General features: G+C 41.5%; 2 protein-coding genes across 3 annotated transcripts in view; both read right to left on the reverse strand.

Annotated features, from left to right (window-relative positions):
- The window catches only part of LOC308319945 (glutathione hydrolase-like YwrD proenzyme), a 94977-nt gene that overhangs the window by 62896 nt on the left and 10537 nt on the right, over window positions 1-21544 (reverse strand). Inside the window, exons 10-12 of one of the 2 annotated variants that reach the window (XM_080770188.1) lie at window positions 21414-21498; window positions 19711-19806; window positions 18857-19020 (exon numbers count right to left, since the gene is read on the reverse strand). In XM_080770188.1, the coding sequence (XP_080626314.1) occupies window positions 18875-19020; window positions 19711-19806; window positions 21414-21498 (327 nt within the window). In that variant the 3' untranslated portion in view covers window positions 18857-18874. Of the gene's footprint in view, window positions 1-18058; window positions 19021-19710; window positions 19807-21413; window positions 21499-21544 lie in introns of those variants that run through there. The other variant, XM_080770187.1, reaches the window with a different exon arrangement.
- tm4sf18 (transmembrane 4 L six family member 18) lies at window positions 937-14063 on the reverse strand. The gene is made up of 4 exons (XM_080770139.1): window positions 13822-14063; window positions 5998-6066; window positions 4856-4998; window positions 937-4468 (listed from the first exon to the last, which is right to left on the reverse strand). The coding sequence occupies exons 1-4, from the start codon at window positions 13999-14001 to the stop codon at window positions 4270-4272; spliced, it is 591 nt and encodes a 196-aa protein (XP_080626265.1). The 5' UTR covers window positions 14002-14063; the 3' UTR covers window positions 937-4269.

The following is a 21544-nucleotide window of genomic DNA, read 5'->3' on the forward strand; positions in this document are numbered from 1 at the left end:
CAAGTGGCTGGAGGTTTCCTTTGTAATTATTTCCCCAGACCTCCACACAATAAGATAGATATGGTAATATTAGCGTATTGTATAATGTGAGTAGTGACTTATAATTTAATAAATACCTTGTTTTGCCTAGAACACCAACACTTCTTGCTATTTTGGACCGGATATACTTTATATGGGGTTTCCAAGTGAATTTGTGGTCAATCATTACTCCTAAAAAGGTGTTCTTTTTGGATTGTTGGATTGGGGGTGGGAAGTGAGGACGCTGGCGTCGACTGTTCGCCGCTTCACCTCCCAATGTATGAATGAATGAACCATTGTAAGCGCTTTGAGTAGGCACGTAGTGCATAGAAAAGCGCCATAAAAATGCAATTCATTATTATTATTCTCATATAGACTCTTTCCAATTTTACATAATCAATCTTTAATTCAACTAATGTGTTAGAATGAATTAGGCATTGCAACAAGGAAGAATTGAGAATTACAGCGACTACTGGCTAGATACAGCTCATTCTTACAGGTGCAGTTTTCCCCCATAAGGTTCCCACTCTTCTTGAAAGACTGAGCACCTCTAGTGCCCACTCCTCGGGTGAGAGGAGAGTAGGCAACAGGAAGAGTCAACTTCCTATTGCACTAGCTCTCTCTTGCCCAGTCTTCCCAAAAAAATGGTGCCCACATTTCCCTAGTACCCACCCGTCCTGTATTCACAATCAGTGGAGAACTGTGCATATGCACTATAGATTGTTTACACTAATGTATGCATTCATCTAATCTAATCCTCTTCCAATGTGTTGGGAAGTAGGTCAGTGAATTACGGTAAGTTAGGCCACTGAGGCCTACAGTATATGTCAATCAATATCCTAGAAAGGTCTGTGACCTTTCCTCTCCCCATAGCCAAGTGCAAACATTCACATTCAGAATGACACAATGACAAAGACATTTACAATGGAAAATATTTATTTACTCAAGGCAACACAGACATACATTAAAAAAATATGATACTAAATATAAAATGTCTTTAACACTGACATAGCATCCAGAAGACATCAACACAAATAATATAGAAGTTTCTGAAAATGGTAACAAATGTCATTATAAAACACACAAAAAACATTAACCTGTCTCTGTGTTAAAGAAACTCCATCTGTGTTCCAACTAATAGAAACAGAAAAGAACAGAACAGAAATTTCCATTCATAGCAATGCTGTGCTTTTGTGCCAAACATGGAATAGGAAGTAATCATTGATCAATTCATGTCCTAAAGTTACATGACTGTGTGTGTTCAAAGGGATTGCAATATAGTTCCTGGCGTATCTCTCCTTTGACATTGTCCGTACATGGCGGATTGGCGGTTGTCATGAAAAACTGCACTGTTTGTGGACAGTGGTACATTTGGTGCCTTAACCTCCAACTGTATTTATCCCACAGAACCTGCATTTCAATTATAATTCATGTTCTATGCTGTAGCCGAACAACACTTCTGACATGAGTAACATATATCAGTTTCCTGAGTCTCCTACACAAATCGCTTCCATAATAAGTCTGTCAAACAGCCATTATAAGTATGAGCCGAATGGCAATTTAATACTGTATATTTCAACATAAATATAATTTCCATCCAGTGTAATTATAGACACACTTTTCTTAAGAATCAGTAGTGTAGTTGATACACAGGCATGCATGCCATTGTTATATCCGCCTCTTTATATGGTATTACAGCAGTGACCCTCAACCTTTTTCATTTCCAATCTACTGTATGCTGTAGAATCCTCAGTGTTCATATAGCTCAGAGAGTATAAATGGAACCAAATGAACTTTTGTGGGCCCATTTGGTTCCATTTTGTACACTCTCAAGAGTTACTGTACCACCATCCACTAGCAACCTGGTGTCCCTATCTTGGGCAAGTCTTTTTCAGAATTTCCAGAATTCTTCACAAATAATGAAAATAGAAGTGCTTACCATAATTACCATTGGCCACTAGCCAGTTTCAGTCTATCTACAGTACCAGGTTGACAATGATTATATGTGTAGTTTGTGCACTAGCTGTGTACAGGAGATGACAAGGGATTAAAGTAACATAAATACAAATAAAAAATAAAATCACAAACTTGACAGATGCATTGTATTTTAGTTGCTGTTTTCTTTGCTCATTTGCTCCATGTGTGCCAATCATCCAGCGATTAGCACAGACATGTATTCATACTTTGAAAATGCTTCTCTCTGTTGAGAGTCACACGAGAAACTAGCTTCTGGTTATTATCATTATTGACAATAGGCATTTTTGTCACTTTAACAAGATAAAGATATCTATAACTAAAAAGTTAAAGTGAAATAAAGTTGTACTGTTTACACTGACATGGCTGTCAAGTGTGTGAGCGCATTATGTCTGGACTGTAAGGCTATACACGTACACAGTGAAATCCTCAGTGTTCATGTGTAACCCTGAGTGCACGAACGGAACCAAATGGACCAATAGGACTGTAGTACTGTGTAACTATGATATTCATAGGCATAATAACCAAATGGACCCATATGACTGTACTCAGTGTACTGTTTAACTATGACATCACTGCCGCTAGAGAGTGCTTTTTCCCTGGTTCATGGTGTTATTTTCTGTGTTGGAATTCCCTGTAGATCGGAATTTTAGAACTGTGTTAGGAAAATAAACAAATCATCCAGGATTTTCTGTCAGGGGGGTGGCTCTGCATCATTTATTATAATCGTTCAGTTTCAGTTTATTTTTATTTATAGTGCAACATCACCCCAAGGGGTCTCTGTGCACTCTGTTGCAAATATGCAACAAAAACACAGCAGCAAGGAAACACACACAGAAAAAACACACACACACACACACACACACACACACACGCTATGTCACACTCCGTCAAGTCAATGGAGAATAGACGTGTGCATGTATGTTGTGTGCGACATGGGTTGTCTGACAAATTTCTAGCGTTTATTGTGTAACACAATTTGTGTTAGCTTATACTCTTTGGGTAAATTTGTACATTTTGATGTTGATACTTCATATCCATATGAGTAAAATCGCCGGGGTGATTTGTTTATTTTTTCGGACACAATTCTTACATGAGGCGATCTAAGATACCCCTGTGGGGATTTCAACACAATAAATTACCCCACGAACCAGGGGAATAGCGCCCTCTAGTGGCAGTGACGGCAGGACTTCAGTGGTCAAGTTGGCACACTTGTACTGTATGTACACATTTTTCATGTTGATTGTGTCTATAGACTGAGGTTGTCTGTGCTTGTCCAAACACTGACTCTAGGACATGCATGCATGTACTGCATCTGTGTGCACAAGCACACGTCTGTACTGTATACGCAGACGACTCGCGCTTTTCTGTTGTGTCCATTACGTGTATTCATGTCATGTCCATGTCAACAACAAGGGTTCCCAAACCTTTCAGGCCGCGACCCGCCAAAATAATCATATTTGAACTTAGCTCTAATCCATAGCTCTAATGCGTTGCATTTAGAGCTATGTTACTCACCGCTCGCATGAATGTAGACCAGCCACACGTATAAACGGTAGCCTACTTTTTGGCCAGAAAGAGATTTTTTTTTCCACAAAATATTTCACAAAATATTCTCTATGAGGCAATACTCTGGGCAATATCGGATTATCGGTAGAAGGCGCAGTGGAGTACCGGTAACTAAAAGTAAAAATAAATTGGCCAAAAAGTACCATTTATACGTGTGGTGGGGGGCTCAGAGTGCTCCCACTAAGGAAAGTAGGCTTTATAATGACACACCCCGCCTTTGTTTTGGTGAGTAGCAAAAACGTTATTTTTATTTACGCTAAAGACGAGAGGCTGGTCTGCATTCATGCGAGCGGCGGAAGTCGAGTGTAACATAGCTCTAAATGCAACGCATTAGAGCTATGGACCAGAGCTAATTTGAACTGACACCCTGAAAAGCACTTGGAATTGCTGGCTTTACATTTAGTTTGACTCAGTGTCACAGATAAATATTGTGAAAATAGCCGAACTACAAGCTCAACTGCGAGTAGTTGTGAGGTTGTAGATAAGCTATTTTCACAATGTTTGCCTCGTTCTTAATAATTGACAATTTGGTATTAAAAAGGTCTTAAAAGTCAATCAACTGAAATTTGTAACTTTAGAAATGTGCAGATATCCTGTACACTTATACTGGACAGCTAATCATCTGGGGAGTGGGAACCCCCCCAAATAATTTGGGGATCCCCACCCCATCCTGACCCCCAGTTTGGGAACTACTGGTCTACAAGATCCCTAAGCATTGAGACTATATTCCTGTTTGTAGCAACAGGGCCTGCAGACAGCATTGATCAAACCGTTGCCCAGCTGTAGAAGACAGATAATGAACTCCAGTATGGCCAGGCCCAGTAACACACACAACAGAGTCACGTGCCACTCTACTATGTGTACAGGCTGCAGACACGCCGACCATGACTCAGGCTCCAACAGATACCTGCGGCAAACAGGAGAGGCCGAGAGGGAATGGGGGCACAAAGAGAGGAAAGCACAAAGAAGGAAGGCAGGGAGAGGGAGAATCAGAGAGAATAAGAGTGGGAGACAGAGGGAGAGTAGATCAGATGCAACATGAACCTCCGAAAAGACAGTGTTAAGAAAGGATAGTCTATCGCACACTATTTGTACATACATTGTGTTATCATGTGGACATTTTTCTTTCAAATTACTGTGGCACTGATTAATTATACCTAAAATAAAATAAAATAAAAAGTGTGCACATAATGAGTAAAGAGAAAACAGGGTTGCGAATCCAGTGAAACTAAAGCATATTTAGGTTTGCACCACTGATTTTTAGAAAGGGGTCTTAATGGGTTAATCCACTTACTTCCCTCCCTGCTGTTCAAAGGGGTCCTTCCATCCCAGAGATGTGAAGCAGTGGGGTCCCTCCAACAAGGCCAGCCCTGACATGACAAAACTGTAAGCAGAGCCAGCCAGGCCCACCACAGCCGCCAGCACCGACCCACACATCTAGAGAGAGAGAGAGTGTGTGTGTGTGTGTGTGTGTGTGTGTGTGTGTGTGTGTGTGTGTGTGTGTGTGTGTGTGTTGTGTTGGGGGCATGGAAGGACACGGACAGACACCAAGACAAAGACATAGACAGAGAGCATGAGAATTGTAAAATAAAGTGCAATTATGTAACAATTGTGTATGTGTTCTCTCTCCCTGTCAGAGAGTTCCCGCTGCCTGTCCATCTGCGTGAAAGCAATAGCATTTCAAAAGTTTATCTCTGTTTTAGACAGATAAGACAGACGACAGTCTCTCGCTGTCTCTCTCTCGCGCACGCGCACACACACACACACACACACACACACACACACACACACACACACACACACACACACACACACACACACACACACACAGAGAGAGATAGAGAGCTTAGGGAGATAGGGAACAGCAGCTGCTAAACTGTGGTGTGTTACTGCCTATATTAACAATAGGACCTTTGTGGACCTCTTTGGTCTGGATTAGCATTAGCATTCCATTTCGTACGGACACAGCATTGGCATTATTAACGAGCGTAAATGACAGATTAGATTATAAACGGAAGGAAGGTTGTGGTACTCTCTGCTGCTCTACTATGACTATGACAGTGGTAGTGAAAAATCATAAATTATATTTTCAGAGTGACTCTTGACCGAACAGTCGTGAGACAGAATACGGTGAACTTGCTACATAGCCTTCCCTCCAGTGAAATTTGTAACAGTGGTTCTCAAAGTGTGGATCCAGGCGGTCCTCAGCAAATATAGCATCAAAATCAGTTGCCAATCTACAAGATCGCAATTATGCGCTGTGAGCTTGTAGGTGTGTGTGTGTTCAGAAAAAAATGTTGACTAAACATAAACATTTTAAGAACTCAAGTCTTTTCAGATAGCAGATTCATTTTTTTACAGAAATCATAGGAAAGGTTTGAGAGCCACTTGTTTGTAGGACCTTAAATAATGATGGTGGTAGGGTTAGTTCCTCACCATTAAGCCCTCATTGTAGCAGCAGCTACATTTCCCCAGAGTGGTGAAGATCACAGCTGGAACCAGCATCTGGAAGCAGAAGAAAATAGCACTTTAAAAAAAAGAGAGAAAAAAAAGTCCTGCATGTCAGCCAAGTAGTGTTGCTCCATAGAACTGTAAAATCCTAAATTCAAATTTAACTCAGATTTGATCCTCTGTCTTGTTACAGTGCAAGTTGCATGCTTACTAATACAATATTGCATATCGTTGCTGTTGGGCAGATTCACAAGTGAAGCATTTTGTGCTTGCTGCTATTTTTGCTACTTTTGAATCCTGAAAAGTAACAGTTTTGGACATATGAGGAACAGTGACGATATTAGGCTATAATATATTCTCCATTTGTTTGGGATTAAAACAAAGGAGTTATGGACTATGGAGAATTCACAATTAAAAGTTGTATTGATGAAAAAGCCATGACCAAAGAGAGCAGTGCCTGCAGTTCACTTTTGAGTAAGACACTACATTTTAATTAGGCTAATCCAGTTATAATAGAGCACCGAAGTCTGACGTCAATATCGGTAGAGGGCGCAAATCCATGGGTTCATGTACTTGATTGTAATGTGTATTTGCATTGTAATCCCCATAGGGGGATTTTAGTTCGCCTCAAATAAGAACTGTTTGAAAATTAAACATGTCACCCCGGACGCTTCACTCATATGGATATGAAGAATCAACTGACTGAGAGAAAACGCTATTGTCACTGCAACTGAACTAGTTACATTTTCGCTAGAAACAGACTGTATATCATATATGAGTGACTGACTGTCGCAAACGATACAGAGGCACCTCCATGACAATAACACAGAGACAGCTTCTTTATTTTTGGACCACAAGGCTTATAGTAGACGATATTAAGATCACCCCATGTTATTCTCCATCGAGAAATTACTTCCGTGAACCAGGGGGAACTAGGGGATAAGTGAGTGACGTCAGGACTTTGGCACTCTATAATACTGATAATTAGCCTGGTAATCCCAGTGATCTCCCATTTATGTTTACATTTTTTTTACTTTTTAAAAGAAAATTTACTTCTGGTGTCTCATAACATTTATGGGGAGCATATTCCAAGCCAAAGAAGCTCTATGAAAAATAGTTCTTATCATAAAGATTTGGACCGAAATTGTGAAAAAGCCAATTTACTTGCTCACAATGGCATGTTGGCGAGGCATCGTGAGCATGTATATCGGCTATTTTCAGAATGGAATCGAGTTCAACAAAATGTAATAACAAGGGCTTGTCAGGATGCGGGGTCCCAAGTTCAACTTCAAATGTGATTATTTTGGGGGGGATCGCTAAGAACCTTTGTGCTATGCAGCCCTCACACCTACGTCACACCGCCAATCCCACTGATATGCCCATATATGTAGATCTCTGGATCTGTCAGTCCTGGTCCATTTTATGCCCATATATGTAGATGTCTGTATCTGTCTGTCCATGTCCCTTTTATACCCATAATATGGACAGACAGATACAGATCTATGATGATAAGAGCGCCCCTCACTTCACGGACCCGTGTGCTAACCAGTTTACACAAGATTGAACAAAAGCAACCCAGAAACAAAGAGAAAGAGAGAGAGAGAAAATGATTCTACAATTTCCATTGTATGATGGCATTTCCTGTCCTTCTCCTCCTCACTCCTCCCCCCTCTCTCTCTTTCTCTCCTTCCTCGTCTCTCTTTCCTGCCTGTTTCTCCATCACAGAGGTCAGGGACTCGAAAAATCCCATCCTCACAGAGGGAGGGATTAAGTTCTCAAGGTTTGACACACACACGCACACACACACACACACACACACACACACACACACACACACACACACACACACACACACACACACACACACACACACACACACAGAGAAAGAGAGAGAGAGAGAGAGAGAGAGAGATCAAACCATCACTGCATAAACATCCTGGATGCCCCCCTAAAGAACTATATCCTTAACGTACAGGAAGACAGTGTGAGGAGGGAAGGAGAGAGCGTGGGGGAAAAGAGAGACAGAGGAAGGCTGGGAGAGTGAGAAGGAAAGAAGGAGGATGTGAGAGACAGAGGAAGACAGATGGCTATAGATAGATTCATCGCAGAGGGTCCAACGTCGTTGACTGCGAGTGTTCTGCCATTTCCAGAAAGAGAGAACCGACAAAAAAAGAAGGAAAAACAGCCAGATGAGAGTTGAGGTCTCAAAGACACAGCATGGTGCGCACAAATCCCCAGAATAACCTTGATAACCTTTCTAATATAAAGTATTTAGCATGTTTGTGGAAAATTTCAATACAAATATTTGAATAATTAGCATGTTAATAGATAGAACATGCTAAAGAAAGGCTAGAATCTAGCCAGATGAATCTTCTATTCACACACAAAGTATAACTACAGACACCACCATGTTTCTAGTTTGCACGGTATATAGGCTATTTAAGTATGGTTTCATGCCAACTTGCCAAGGAAGAGTACTACAGATGTTGACAGAGAAGTTCAGAGAAGGTCAGAGGGAACTGCAACATTTCTTTGTAGATCTGGAGAAAGCATATGATAGTGTGCCAAGAGAGGAACTGTGGTATTGTATGAGAGTCTGGAGTGACAGAGAAGTAACCTATGTTAGAGTGGGGCAGGATATGCATGGAAGTTGTAAGACAGTGGTGAGGTGTGCTATGGGTGTGTGAGTGACAGAGGAGTTCAAGGTGGAAGTGGGTCTGCATCAAGGATCAGCACTGAGCCCCTTCTTGTTCGCCATGGTGATGAGGATAGACAGGACAGGTAGAGGATAATCTAGAGAGGTAGAGAACTGGATATATGCCCTGGAAAGGAGAGGATTGACAGTTAGCCGCAGCGAGACAGAATACATGTGTGTGAATGAGAGGAACCCAAGTGGAACAGTGAGGAAACGAGTGCAAGCATGTTGGAATGGGTGGATAAAAGTGTCAGGTGTGATGTGTGATAGGAAAGTATCAGCAAGAATGAAAGGGAAGTAGCACTGAGGAAAAGACAGGAAGCAGAGCTGGAGGTAGCAGAGACAAAACATTTGAGGTTCTCTCTGGGAGTAACAAAGATCTTTTTTTTGACACCTGCAGCAAATCATGTGTTGTCAATTGTCATCTTGTGACAAAGACTAAGGGCCTAAGAGCCTGCTAGCAACAGGACTACAGTGGGTAGTGGTTTTAATGGACCAACGTTGCCATCCTTAGAGCCCTAAAAGCTTTAAGTAATAAAGTAGGAAGCTACACAGTGACAAACGGAAGTGGAAGGTTCCCTGTTCAATCATAGACATAGAAGGAAGGGTCATTCGCCGCTGCAGTTCACTGGAGTCTTGGAGTGACATGCTTCTTATGGAGGCACATTGGTCGGGGGGGTAGGACCAAGGGATTTGGGATTTGTTTATAAACATTTTGGTATTTGTTTATAAACATTTGTGATTTGTTTATAAACATTTGTGATTTATTTATAAACATTTTGGGATTTGTTTATAAACATTTGGGATTTGTTTACAAACATTTGGGATTTGTTTATAAACATTTGCTCTGTATAATATGTTGCCTAGGGCCTCAAAAGGCCTAGAACCGGCACTGGAGGCACGGCACGCTGCCACTCAAAGTGACTACTGGCAATCACAGCACGACTTTTCCTGGGACTTGGAAGTGATGTCACTGAGGAGGAAGTGATGTCACTGAAGAGGAACTGATGATTCTGACAAGTCAATGAAAAGATGTGCTGTGATTTGCCAGTAGTCACTTTGAGTGGCAGCATGCAGTGTTTGAGTGGCAGCTAGCATGCAGTGTTTGAGTGGCAGCATGCAGTGTTTGAGTGGCAGCATGCAGTGTTTGAGTGGCAGCATGCAGTGTTTGAGTGGCAGCATGCAGTGTTTGAGTGGCAGCATGCAGTGTTTGAGTGGCAGCTAGCATGCAGTGTTTGAGTGGCAGCATGCAGTGTTTGAGTGGCAGCATGCAGTGTTTGAGTGGCAGCATGCAGTGTTTGAGTGGCAGCATGCAGTGTTTGAGTGGCAGCATGCAGTGTTTGAGTGGCAGCTAGCATGCAGTGTTTGAGTGGCAGCATGCAGTGTTTGAGTGGCAGCATGCAGTGTTTGAGTGGCAGCATGCAGTGTTTGAGTGGCAGCATGCAGTGTTTGAGTGGCAGCATGCAGTGTTTGAGTGGCAGCTAGCATGCAGTGTTTGAGTGGCAGCATGCAGTGTTTGAGTGGCAGCATGCAGTGTTTGAGTGGCAGCATGCAGTGTTTGAGTGGCAGCATGCAGTGTTTGAGTGGCAGCATGCAGTGTTTGAGTGGCAGCATGCAGTGCTTTGAGTGGCAGCATGCAGTGTTCAATCCTCTTTCCTCTGATGTTAATCTAATACAAAGAAAGGCATGTAAATGTACTTAAAAATAAAAAATAAAATAAAAGCAAAGCAAATATGTTGGTGTATAGGGAGTGCTATAGCATAAAGGCCATGGGGTCAGTAATAGCGTTAATCTTTCAATCTGCCTATCAGATAATGAGATTGTGTGCAAGGCTGACATTTTGGCCTCAGAATGGCACAAGAGGAAATGTCATGGGGGTCACTGGGGGTCACTCAAAAGGTCAGGGTTCATTCTCCAGGGAGCATGATGCTCTAAGCAAGTTTCAAAGTCAACAAAATACACTTCCAGAATGCATTGTATGAAAGATCTTAATGTAAATGTTTTTTTAAATATATATATATTTCTGTTACGTTTCAGTGATATCTGGTCTGTTTTTCTAAGTTTTACCCCTGTCCCTCCCAGACCAAAATGAGTTAATTACTGGTATGTTACATATTTTCATTATTTTCTCCACCAGCCGAAGGCATGGGGAGAGTTGTTTTGCACTCCGTCCGTCCATCCGTGTACAGCTAATCTCTGGCACCGTTGGCCCGGTTGATGCCAAACTCTGCACACATACTCCCTGGATGCCAACGACAAACATCTGCCCCAAATGTTCCACATCGGCCTGTTATAGCACAACCATGAGGCCGATTTTATTACATTACTTGTACACATTTTATCCATACATCACGCAAATCGGTATGCACCATCTCTATAGTCATGTGATCAACACTGACCTGTCCGCTTCCCCATACTCCATCCCCATTGGCCAAGATTGCCTTCCAAAGTTGCCAAGATTGGTCCGTTTTGAACAAAATGCCTCAAATCAGAAATATTTCATGCACATTCCCACTAGGCCGAGGAAGGAATGCCACTTGAAAATGTACACATCAATCTCATGGTGGCGCTATAACAGGCCCATTCGTGTTTTTACCTATAACTGCACCGATCTGTGTACAACTTTGTATGTGCACTACTAGAGGAAAAGTAAAAAACTTTGACCTGTATTTTTCACATCTGCTCTCTATAGTGCCACCAGGAGGCCGACTTATGTAAAACACATTCTTTGATATTACTCCTTCAGATTTGATCAAATTATCACACAAATCGGTACACATGATCTCTATACCCATGTGATCAAGACGGGTCTGTTTGATTTCTCATATTCCATCCTGATTGACTACGATTGGCTTCCAAAGTTTTCAGGAGTGTTATTTTAACTTTTTTCTCCACAATATTTAGGATGATATCAGCAGGTTAAGTGGTGGCTACCTGGCACCAGACAGGGGTGTCAGTTCCATTATGTGATAAACATTATTGTTTGTAATAGAAATTGTGCACAAAGTGCTTTTAGTTTGAAACCCCAGTGTTAGAGATAGTCCACATTATCCACAATCTTTCTTTAGCTCACGCTTACAAGGAACAAATATAAATATCGCCTTTTATTATACAATGAGTGTGTATGTGTCTGCAGTTGTACAAACGATCTCCCAGTATCTCTTCCTTTTGTCTTTTTCATGAACAAATGAATGAACTAATCAAATGAAACAGTATATAGGGTGACACTTTGTACATACAAATGCAGTTGTATCTGCTGTTCAACAAGTCTAATCTGGTCCAGGAAAACACAACATCTCCTCTGTTCTATTAGTAAACCAAACAGAACAGCTCCTTTCTGTTCAGTCAATGGGTAGTGGGTACAACTATCACATATAGGGCATGAGGATTTAACCATGAATTGACACACACAACACTCCATTGTTCACAATGAACAACAGAAGCAAACAACTCCCCCAAAAGATGCAATCAATATATTCAATCCACAAACCATAAAGTGGCATTTAGACCTGAATTATATTATTTATATTTTTGATACACATGGTTGATATGGCATAAAAGCAACAACTAATCATAAATGCACAAACACAGTTCAATTTCCAATGTTAATTTATTATTTTTCACTCAAATCTAATCACATTGTTTTGTGAATTAACACTCAAGATTTGAGTATACATTATAAAAACGATACACATACATTAATGTAACTGTGTATCGAAAATATAATTCATGTCCAAATGATACTTTATTTCACATTTATGAATTGAATACATTGATATGTATGAATACTTTTGGTTTAGTACACTAATTGACCCTACAGAATACTGCCCAACGGCCTATACTATGCTAGCTCCCTTTTTCCCTCTACACCAAATGTCTTTATGGAATTACATGATCTCAAGAGCTTGTATATCTGCTATTTTCACTTTACCCAGAATACGCACACTAGGGTTCATGTGCTGTGGTCAAAGCGATTTCATTAGCACTGTCATAACAGTATTTCAGTCAAAACAGAGTTCCAGAGAAATTCGTGCAAATAGTCAAAAGATGCAGAACTTCTCAAACTGTGCTGAATTCAGTTGACCTACAAGGCCACCACAGACTACATATTATACAGTATAATGTAAATATTAAATGTAGCTGTCCATGTAGCTGAACATATGCCAAAGTAACCAAAATTACGGAGAGACAAAAAAAGAAGTAACCTAAACTCAGATTTCAGCTGAATGGAACATAGTGATTTGAAGTCCCTTGTGACAGCACTAGAACTAGCCACTCTTAAATTGATAATTCATCAAAACAGAAGTGCAGAAAAGAGAATAATTGTCTTGGTTCACTAGGGACAATTCTAGGATCACACTTTTAGAGGGGCCCCTAAGGCTATCGGATAACAAAATTAATTATTTCAGCATAACAGTTGCATTAAAACGTTAATTATTTCAGCAATATGTTTCCTGAGTCCTTGTTGTCCCATTAAGGACTATGAAAGTGTCTCAAAACAAAACTGATGGGAAATGTTTATGAATGTATTATGAAATTTCAAATGAGCCATTCCAGACACAAGAAGAGAAAAGAAAAGAGATTTTGTATGACGCTACAGATGGTAGGAGGATGGAGGACAGCCTACCACACCTAAAACGCAAGTTGCTATTAAGTTACAAAATCCAAACACAAAACCATATACTTGAACATGCCAAACATGCAGCAGCCATACTGTCAAAAATAAGTGAGGGGGCTTTGTATTAATTATAAAATGAAATGTAGGGGTGCTAGAGGATAAAAAACGTCTAAAAACAGTCCTGGCTCACCGGCCCGGCACCTTCCTCTTTCAACTGAAACGTCTATAATTAGCTCTAAATATAGAGAGAAGATTAACCACTTGAACCACTGCCAGCATCCATATTCCGGGTGTAACATTCGCCAGAAATAGATCTACAAGCTCACAGCTCATAATGCGGCACACCGTGAGCTTGTATTTTTGGCAAAGAGATATAGATGTACACTAGGTGGGAGGGAAAAGTGGTCCAAGACAATTAGTTGTAACTCAGGTCCATTTTGACTAAGAATAGAAGGGTCTAGAAGTGGTTCAAAAGACCAGAATACTTTCTACTCACCAGCAGTCCTCCGCCTCCTAGTCCGCCAAAGTAATAGATGAATTTGGCCAAGTGGCCCTCCTGGATGTAGGTGATCTGTCCCATGGGGAACAGCAGCAGCAGGTTGGCCACGATGGAGCACAAGGCCAGGGGCAGCAGGGCCAGCCCCAGGGACCTGGCGAATCCCACTGAACAGCACATAGCAACAACCCCAAAAACACACCACCGACCGCAGGGACGAGAGCACGGCGAGGGAATGGACAGAGGAGAGAAAGCGAGAAGAAGGAGGGGTGGGTCAGGCCAGCTGGAGAGGAAATGAACAAATACTGATGGGGGCCTGACGAATGTGTGTGTGTGTGTGTGTGTGTGTGTGTGTGTGTGTGTGTGTGTGTGTGTGTGTGTGAGTGAGTGTGAGTGTGTGAGTGTGTATGAGTGTGTGTGAGTGTGTGTGTACTGTACATACATAAATGGCAATTTCCTCCCTTACCGAAGGATTTCTGCCATGACGCAAGGCACCTCAGGAGAGCATACATTTAGGCCCATGTGGACACACACACACACACACACACACACACACACACGCACACACACACACACGCGCACACACACACACACACACACGCACACACACACAGGAAGGGGGCTGAACAACCCCTGTAGAGAGCTGAGCCAAAGAAATATGACAAATCCCACAAGAACAGAGACCACTGTGTGTGTGTGTGTGTGTGTGTGTGTGTGTGTGTCCTCTTATGCAGCAGGGCTTCACACAACATTCTGCACAAAAGAACTAAGCTCCCTCAGAAATATTGTGTCTCATTAACTTCTGTTTCACAGTATCTCAATTCCACTTCTAAATGGAAATAATTTTGCCTAGCCCACACACACACACACACACACACACACACACACACACACACAGAGCATCTGTAAACACAATGGGCGTAGAGCAGTGTAATCCTAGAATGCAATTCCGTAAACTTAGCAACAATATTAATACATTAAAGTGAAAAAGTGTATCAAGTATGTAGTTCTAAAATAACCTTATTTGTTGGCAAAACAAAACAAAAAATAAAAACAGTATGAACATATACAGACACTAGTAGTGTATAAATATAACTATACAGTATGTTGCAGTCAGGGGGAAAGTATCCAGAATAACTAACACGTAATATAATGGCAGAATAAATTAGCAATCAGGCGATACAGAATACTTGCGTGGTCAAATATATGTATACAGTACAGAGTACAGTGCAGGAGATGTGCAAGAGATGTTTTAATAAAAACACAAAGTGTGTGTGCTCTGTTGTGAGTTGTAAAACAGAAGACAGTTGACCTGACAGTCCTTGTTCAAGGCTGTGTCAGTACCTTCTCACTGACTCTCTGGATCAACATGATAACTCGGCACCTCTATCTAGGTTAGCAGGTCATGACAACTCCTACTGAATGATACTGTGCCCCCTTCATTTGGACCTACCTGCATGTGTCAAGAGGCTAAGTGAGTGAGTGCGAGTGTGTGCGAGTGTGTGTGTGTGTGTGTGTGTGTGTGTGTGTGTGTGTGTGTGTGTGTGTGTGTGTGTGTGTGCGCACACGAGTGTGTGTGGTTTCATATATTATTGTAATGAGTTTTATAATCCAGCTGGAATGCATCAGATCCAGATCAACTGGGCTGTAATCTGGAGTTGACAGCTAATGAGGCACACTATTACATTCCATTAAGGAGCTTGTTTAACAGGCAGCGGGCAGGCCTAATTAACGCAGCAGTGTTGGGTGGACAGAACACGTGGTTCTGTTCTGGTGCTGATGGCTCGGCACTGGAAGGATCGGGGAAAGTAAGGAGATCAAAAGCAAACAACAGTTCACTCCAACTTGCTCTTTCTACTACTACAGATTTACCATCGATGCTGCTCTCTGCAAGAGCAGACATACAAACGAAAATACATGTATGGGATAGGGCAGGGGTAGGCAACCTTTGGCACTGGTGCCAACCTTGGCACAAAGGACGGTGATCACTGGCACACTGGCATTAAAAAAAATCTAATAAATGAATTCACTCATATTTGTATGTAAATTACGTCCTGCACATCATTCTACATTCATTAAAACTCTGAACTCTGACTGGGGAGGGAGATAGAAGGGCTATGCTCTGAGTCTAATGATCATTATAACAATGTGAAAGAATATTTATCAAGGTAAAAGGTTATATTCGTGGACAATCAAAAACAAAAATGTTGGAATTGTGCATGGTGTGGTGTCATTAAAGTGACACACTGACTATCTAGAAACTAAAAACATGGCACTTTGTTTCAAAAAGGTTCCAGACCCCTGGGATAGGGCATTATGCAACTAGTCGACTAGTAAATTCACTAGTCGACCTTGTTGGTACTAGTTGACTAGAAAAAAAGAAGAAAAGTTTTATTTATTTATTTTTCGCCATTTTGTAGGCCTCAAAATCAGGTAGATTATAGTTACTAGCCCTTCGCATTTTTAAGTTTTTTAAATGTACAAATATTTATTTCCAAAAAAGAAAATAAACACACAACTAGTCGACTAGTCGACTAGTAAACTAGAACTAGCCAAAGGCGACTAGTCGACTAGTAAACTAGAACTAGCCCTAGAATGCCCTAGTATGGGAACCTAAAAACACCCTTACTGAATGGACTTCAAATTAATGGAAATCAAGATTTGTACTTGATTAGAGTAGCATAGTATAACATACATGATTAGCCTACAATGTTCACTTGCATACAGTCAGCTTTACAATACAGGGACCCTGGAAGTCATTTTGGCCTTTTTTTTGTCAGAATGATGTGGTCAGGGACAGGACAGCAAGGCGTGTCCCTGCTGCTAAAAATACATTTGCAGATAGATAACACACACCGCCCAGTGTCACACATGCATAGGTGCTGCACATCATGGATAGACATGATGTGCACATCATGGCGTACGCGCCATAATATCACAAACACCCATCCATCCATACAGAATGTACACAGCACTATTATGAATAACAGAGGGTGCATGCCCATACTCCAACATGGCTGTCTCTCTCTCTCTATCTTTTACTTAGGGAGAGACACCCTACTTCAATAGATGGGGCATACATTAGGAGACACGGCTCGCCTTCCACAACATGGCAGCCATGATGACGCATCGGTCCAATGAACAGCAGCAGCTGACGAGGTATCCATACATATGGTATACTACAGTATGGGGTTCTCCGTTCTTAGCTTGATGACTCAGACAGGAAGCAGGAAGTCCCTCAATGACCTACTTCCTGCTGCTTGACATCAGCCAGATACGCAACGCAACACAATGACTGCAATGTAAAATGGTCTAACTCCTTATGTTTCCATAAAACCGACAAATACAATGTTTGACTCATATTTAACATAAATATTAAACCTCTGATACATGAGTCAGTAGAACGGGAATTCAAAATAAATAGTTTGGCATTGGGTTGTGAATCCAGGAAAAAAAGTCATAGGGACTCTTCCTGAGGATAGTTCCTAGACTACTTTATAAAAATCACACTCTTGTGAAGTGAGGGGCACGCACTATATAGTGGCAGTGCAGATTCACTGCCACTATATACGTTACTAGACATGAATGCAGTGTGTTTATTATTGTATAAAACGTCACAAGATGTATTTATATTGGCCACATGACGTCTCACGTCTCACATGATGGACATAACAGGGATTGTATTAGGGCATCGGCTAGGAATGCCCATATATGGAGATCCCTGATGCCATCAATATTAAGCGCATATATGGGAATGTCAATATATGGCCATACCGTGACCGTCTCATGACAACCAGTGTGGTTGCCGCGACACGAGTCACACTTGCAAATGAACCAAGTTGGTACAACACATCACGACACTGACCTCATCAAACCCTGGATAGCCATACATGGTTTGACATACTAGATTTGAATGTATGGAGCCGGACAGCAACTCTACATCTGACCTCACTGACATCAGATTAATAGTTTAACTCCTGCTTCTCAACTGTGCCGTATTAAGAAGCTCTGTTGTTTTTCGTTTCTCGCCCTCAGGGCGTCTTACTGGTTATATTATTATTATTACTACTACTACAAAAGTGCCCGATGGGCACCGGCCTACTCATGAACAATGCAAATAGGGATGCATGCCCCACCCTGTTATGCAATACCCGTATTGCATACCCAGTGTCTGTGCCACAGCATTCAAATGAAGGTGCACGTTATTAAGCATTATTTCTCTTTCATTTTATGCGGATCGGGCATACAGTACCAGTGTCAATTAGGTGCACTATATCAGTGTTTCCCAAACAGTGGGTCACGATTATTATATTTATTTTGTTACATTATTTAAAATGATTTAAGAACAAAAATAATATCTAAAATCTAAAGAACTTACATTAAAAAAGAATCCATAACAAACATAACAATTAAAATAAAATAAAAAAGTAGTGAAAATAGCATCTACAAGCATTTCGACGTGTTGTGAGCTTGTAGATCAGACATGTTCACTAGTTTGGAACCCGGGGAGATCCATCAAATTTCTCTTTTGGTTCTCGAGTTTGGGAACCACTGCACTATATGACCGAAGATGTGATCTAAAAGGGTTAGGCCATAGTGTACAGTATATAATACCACAGTATATAATACCACAGACTCTTCTGTCCATCAACAAACCAGCGTTAGAATGCTATCCAGCTACTTCATGAAGTGACGTTGGACTTGAAGCTTAACGGCGGGGCTCCACCGGGCGCGTTGCGTCTCCGTCGCATGCGTCAAAAAACGAACCGGGGCAATTTTGGTTCCTAACGATCAATCATTTAGCTGGGGACCCCACATTGAGAACCAGGGACATAAGCAATAATTTGTATTTCATATCGTTGTTTGTTCAGCTGCTTGAGTGTTGAATGTTTAATGGACCACAACGGAAACAAGCCTTTGGCTTTTTTGTGTCTCATCCATTTGCCTTTTCTTTGTATTGCTGTACTTTCATTGAATCAATCAATCAATCAATCAATAGAATGTATTAAGTCTATTCAATTAGCAAGTTATGAACACAAAGAAAAAAGCTGGTCTAGTACCCCATTGCACACCCGTCTGCTCTGGGATCTGACCCTGCCCACAGCACTCTGGTTGGACGATCAGCTTGACGGACAGATGGGTTCCACCAATCCCCCACAGTGATGATCTGACCCCGCCCAAACAGATACCTTTCATGTCCTGGGAGTATAGGAATGAATGAAATAATGAATGAATGAGTGAAGGTCTACTGATGCCATCACACCTTTCTGTCATCTTGGCAAATAAGTAACCTAAGTTTGACTTGCACACTAGGTATCATGGCATCAAAAATCAATGTTTATATTTCTTGTGCTTGTGTTGTGATGCAGCTTGCACCATCCGTGCCACAGACTGTACCCGCCATGGTCATGTGTTACGTTGAACATTTGGCTCCTTTCATTTCTGGATAGCTGGATAAATGGGCGACTCTGTGTCAAACTACTGGGCCATAATAACCCACAGCTTTCATGTTAAATGAATATCAAATGAATACGGACAGAAACTGGAAAATTATGACTTTAAATCTGTAGATGGAATAGAATATTCAATTCCCTTTCATTAATTGATTCCTTCTTTCAACAACAAGTTTTTTGTTTCCTTACGTCTTAAATTGTATACCCAACTTAATGTTTTTATACATTTATACATAGGTAAACCTGGTCGATACCACTAAAATACCACTTTAGTTAAATAATGCTGAATGTAAAATAGTTCAGAATAGGTCAGAATTCTCAATAAAGAACGTCTTTTTTGTATCTGTGGTGTGCGGGCTCCATCCATCATCTGCTGAATATAAAATAGTTAACAAATAACAGGGCTACTATAGTAGTACCAGTAATAATAAATTACCTGTGACTGGCCACTTGACAAGGTGGCCCCGCCTCCTCAGCTCCTCGGCAACCTTTTGGTCCACACCGTCCTCCAGGTGGACCAACACCTGGTCATCTACGCACACAAGACCAACAATAAGTCAGACCAACACCTGGTCATCTACGCACACAAGACCAACAATCAGTCAGACCAACACCTGGTCATCTACGCACACAAGACCAACAATCAGTCAGACCAACACCTGGTCATCTACGCACACAAGACCAACAATCAGTCAGACCAACACCTGGTCATCTACGCACACAAGACCAACAATCAGTCAGACCAACACCTGGTCATCTACGCACACAAGACCAACAATCAGTCAGACCAGGTGGTCATCTACGCACACAAGACCAACAATCAGTCAGACCAACACCTGGTCATCTACGCACACAAGACCAACAATCAGTCAGACCAACACCTGGTCATCTACGCACACAAGACCAACAATCAGTCAGACCAACACCTGGTCATCTACGCACACAAGACCAACAATCAGTCAGACCAACACCTGGTCATCTACGCACACAAGACCAACAATCAGTCAGACCAACACCTGGTCATCTACGCACACAAGACCAACAATCAGTCAGACCAACACCTGGTCATCTACGCACACAAGACCAACAATCAGTCAGACCAGGTGGTCATCTACGCACACAAGACCAACAATCAGTCAGACCAACACCTGGTCATCTACGCACACAAGACCAACAATCAGTCAGACCAACACCTGGTCATCTACGCACACAAGACCAACAATCAGTCAGACCAACACCTGGTCATCTACTCACACAAGACCAACAATCAGTCAGACCAACACCTGGTCATCTACGCACACAAGACCAACAATCAGTCAGACCAACACCTGGTCATCTACGCACACAAGACCAACAATCAGTCAGACCAACACCTGGTCATCTACGCACACAAGACCAACAATCAGTCAGACCAGGTGGTCATCTACGCACACAAGACCAACAATCAGTCAGACCAGGTGGTCATCTACGCACACAAGACCAACAATCAGTCAGACCAACACCTGGTCATCTACGCACACAAGACCAACAATCAGTCAGACCAACACCTGGTCATCTACGCACACAAGACCAACAATCAGTCAGACCAACACCTGGTCATCTACGCACACAAGACCAACAATCAGTCAGACTACCATGACCAAAATGTGTCTCTAATACAGAAGGTGTGACTTTACATTATTCGTTTATTTGGACAGTGCATATAAATGAACATTACATGATAATGCAATGACAATATGCCGGATTTAGCAAAGATGCAAATTTTCATCCATACTCCCACACAATACATAAAAACTAAAGGAAAAATAAAAGCAAAACAGGTAGACAGTGGAATACGTTACACTAGGAAACAAGCATAAAAGCATACAAGAACAATGTACAAAGGTATAAAAAGTGGATCTATGGTTTAGCAGCTTTTTAATGGGCAATAATATAGATTTGTAACCAAAGTAACCTGTGCATGAAGTGCAGTATTGCTTTCAAGTAATTCAGGATGCACTGTCAAAGTGCATTAGACTGACTATTTGACACAGGTCATGATGGTGATTGATTATTGTCACAGGTTTGGTTGTCGAGTAACCATTTCTTTATGAAAACACAGCAGGAAAATATTCAAAGTGAGTTTGTGTTTTTGTATACCTGAGGGGTCATAGTGTACATAGACTCTTGGTGCATCGAGAGCTTCTTGAGGGTTCATTCCAAACTCCAGCATGTTAAGCAACACCTGTACACAAAAGAAAGGACGATTAAAACCTTCAATCAAAAGATAA

The sequence above is a fragment of the Protomyctophum bolini genome (genome assembly GCF_963924005.1).
Source record: "Protomyctophum bolini genome assembly, chromosome: 8".
NCBI lineage: Eukaryota > Metazoa > Chordata > Actinopteri > Myctophiformes > Myctophidae > Protomyctophum > Protomyctophum bolini.

Bases quoted from the DNA above. Each gene is read 5' to 3' on its own strand.
- tm4sf18 (XM_080770139.1), bottom strand. From the start codon at position 14,001: ATGTGCTGTTCAGTGGGATTCGCCAGGTCCCTGGGGCTGGCCCTGCTG. The intron at 6,067-13,821 runs GTGAGTAGAAAG...TTCTGCTTCCAG, and splicing joins TAGGAGGCGGAGGACTGCTG to ATGCTGGTTCCAGCTGTGAT. The intron at 4,469-4,855 runs GTAAGTGGATTA...TGTTTGCCGCAG, and splicing joins TTTGAACAGCAGGGAGGGAA to GTATCTGTTGGAGCCTGAGT.